General features: G+C 39.6%; 2 protein-coding genes across 2 annotated transcripts in view; both read left to right on the top strand.

The window, feature by feature from the left end:
• LOC103374837 (protocadherin gamma-C4-like) overlaps positions 1-1,017 on the top strand; it is a 6,359-nt gene extending 5,342 nt beyond the window's left edge. Inside the window, exon 2 of the mRNA XM_008304988.1 lies at positions 1,003-1,017. Within this exon, the coding sequence (XP_008303210.1) occupies positions 1,003-1,017 (15 nt within the window). The remainder of the gene's footprint in view (positions 1-1,002) is intronic.
• LOC103374838 (protocadherin gamma-C5-like) overlaps positions 844-2,642 on the top strand; it is a 2,790-nt gene continuing 991 nt past the window's right edge. The window contains exon 1 of the mRNA XM_008304989.1: positions 844-2,635. Coding sequence (XP_008303211.1) covers positions 1,093-2,635 — 1,543 coding nt within the window. The 5' untranslated portion in view covers positions 844-1,092. The remainder of the gene's footprint in view (positions 2,636-2,642) is intronic.

Here is a 2,642-nt window from a genome sequence, read left to right on the forward strand (position 1 = left end):
TGTATAACTCACTAAGATTATTTTCATTTCGGCATGTTGTGTTGCCTTTTTACCTTAAAAGCATTTGAATTCATAAGGTGCATAAATAAAGCGTTTGTATTTTGTGATTATTTTTAGGCTGCATTGTATAACAGAACGAAACGCCGTTCACTGACATGTTGAGTCATAGCCATGTATTTCTTCACACGTGCATCAGAACAATATTTCTGTAGTACACACATATTTTAAGAAACAGCTGGCTAAGCATCAAAACAAATACGACTGAGAAAATGCAGCGGTAACTTACTGTGAAGATGGAAGCCCGTGTGTAGGATTCTGACATATTTTAGCATCACGACTGTCATATTGTATGCTGCATGTATGCTGAGTTATATCTACTTACTTTTCTGATGTGGGGTAAATCACAGCGCCTGATATCTTACTACATAATTGTTTAAAACACCAATGAAAAAGAGGCAAGGACATCACTTTTCAGTAAAGCATAAGAGTCATATTGTGACCTAAACACTAAATCTCCTCATGTGTTGAAAGTGTCATTTAGTTTTGATAATTACAGTTTAAATGTCATTTTTAGACAACTTAGGAAATTCATGTTAATCTAATTAGAAATTGCAGTCTCGATAAAATTGCAAGAATTGTCATCATGGCATCCATTAACATAAAGATGAAAAATATATTTATTGTTAGTAAAAAAGTTTTGTATTTTATATTTTACTCATTGGCAATCACATTTTTGTGCCATTTCCAATATTTCTGAATTGCACTGTTGGCTGTGGTACACGTCTGTCTGATTTCATTGGAGGTGTAGTCGCTGTTCTGCACCAATAGCACAGCGAGTTGTACAAAGAGATCTACTCCCTCCCCCATCCATCCTCACCACTGTAGCCAGTACACTGCTTCGAGCCCGAGAAGAGAGGAGGGTGCGTGTAAACAGTCGGATTAAATATTATACCTTAAATTTACATCTCATGATGTATAAATATGGATATCTTTGGCATACAGCAAGTTCGTCAGTGATGGATTTCTACGTTCATCTCTTGATTCTAAACAATATTTTGATGGGAAATAACGCTGCACTGTAACGGACCGGGGATGACAAAGAGAATGGGATACCGAGACTGGAGATGGCAGGCTCTTTGGTGGCATTATTTCTTACTCTTATGGATTACAATAGACGGACAGACTCGTTACAGCATCCCGGAGGAGTTGGAACGAGGCTCTCTGGTTGGAAATTTAGCCAAAGATCTGGGTTTGGGACTATCAGATATTTTTGACCGTAAGCTCCATGTCGCCTCTGAGGCTGGTAAGCAGTATTTCAGTGTGGATGCGGGGAAGGGCGAGCTGGTGGTGAATGACAGAATAGACAGAGAGGCTTTATGCGCACAAAGCGCCAGCTGTGTTCTACCTCTGCAGGTCGTTATAGAGAACCCGCTACAGCTACACCGCATAGAAGTGGAAATAAGAGACATAAATGATAACGCTCCCAGTTTTCTCAAAAGCGACCATGTCATAGAAATTGCTGAATCCACTGTTGTAGGTGCACGTTTTCCTTTAGAGATGGCAGAAGATCCCGATGTTGGAAATAACGGACTAAGGACATACACACTAAGCAAAGACGATTGCTTTACTTTAAAAATAAAAGAAATTGAAAATGGAAGAAAAATACCAGAATTAGTTTTAAATAAATCATTGGATCGCGAGAAAAAGGCAATTCACAATTTAATCCTTACTGCTATGGACGGAGGCAATCCTGTAAAGACAGGAACTTCAAAAATAACTATAACGGTCCTTGATTTTAATGATAATGTCCCATCGTTCGAAAATAGCTTTTATAAAATTGCCATTAAAGAAAACAGCGCAAACGGCTCCTTTGTAATTGCAACAAAAGCAACAGACACAGATGAGGGTCCAAACGGAGAAATTGAGTACTCACTTGGAGTGCACACACCTCCATCGGTGTTGGCATTATTTCATATAGACCCTGTCACTGGAGATATATATTTGAAACAACAATTAAATTATGAAACTCAAACCTCATATCGCATAGACATTAGTGCAAAAGATAAAGGGCTGCCTAAAATGGAAGGCCGCTGCAGTGTGCAGGTGGATGTTTTAGACGTTAATGATAACGCCCCAGAAATTGTTCTCACTTCAAAATCAACTTCTGTGCCTGAAGACTCTCGCAGTGGGACAGTGGTGGCATTACTCAGTGTCCGTGACCTTGACTCCGGTAATAATGGGAAAGTGACGTTACAGCTTCCCAAAGGTTCCCCCTTTACTTTAAAACCTTCTTTCTCAAATAATTACGCACTGGTTACAAGCGGTCCGTTAGACAGAGAAAGGTTCTCCGAGTATAATGTTGAAATAACAGCCACTGATTCGGGCTCTCCTCCACTGTCTAGTAGCAAAATTGTACCTGTCAGTGTCACTGATGTGAATGACAATCCACCTGTATTCACTCAGCCCTCATATAATGTGTATTTAAAAGAGAACGGAGTACCAGGTTCTATACTGTTCTCAGTATCAGCATCTGACCTGGATTTTGGTGAAAACGCTAAGATCTCTTACTCTATCCTGGACTCTAAGGTGCAGGACGTTTCTGTCTCCTCTTATGTTTACATCAACTCAGATAACGGCAGCAT

This window comes from Stegastes partitus, unplaced genomic scaffold, assembly GCF_000690725.1.
Source record: "Stegastes partitus isolate 25-593 unplaced genomic scaffold, Stegastes_partitus-1.0.2 Scaffold2371, whole genome shotgun sequence".
NCBI lineage: Eukaryota > Metazoa > Chordata > Actinopteri > Pomacentridae > Stegastes > Stegastes partitus.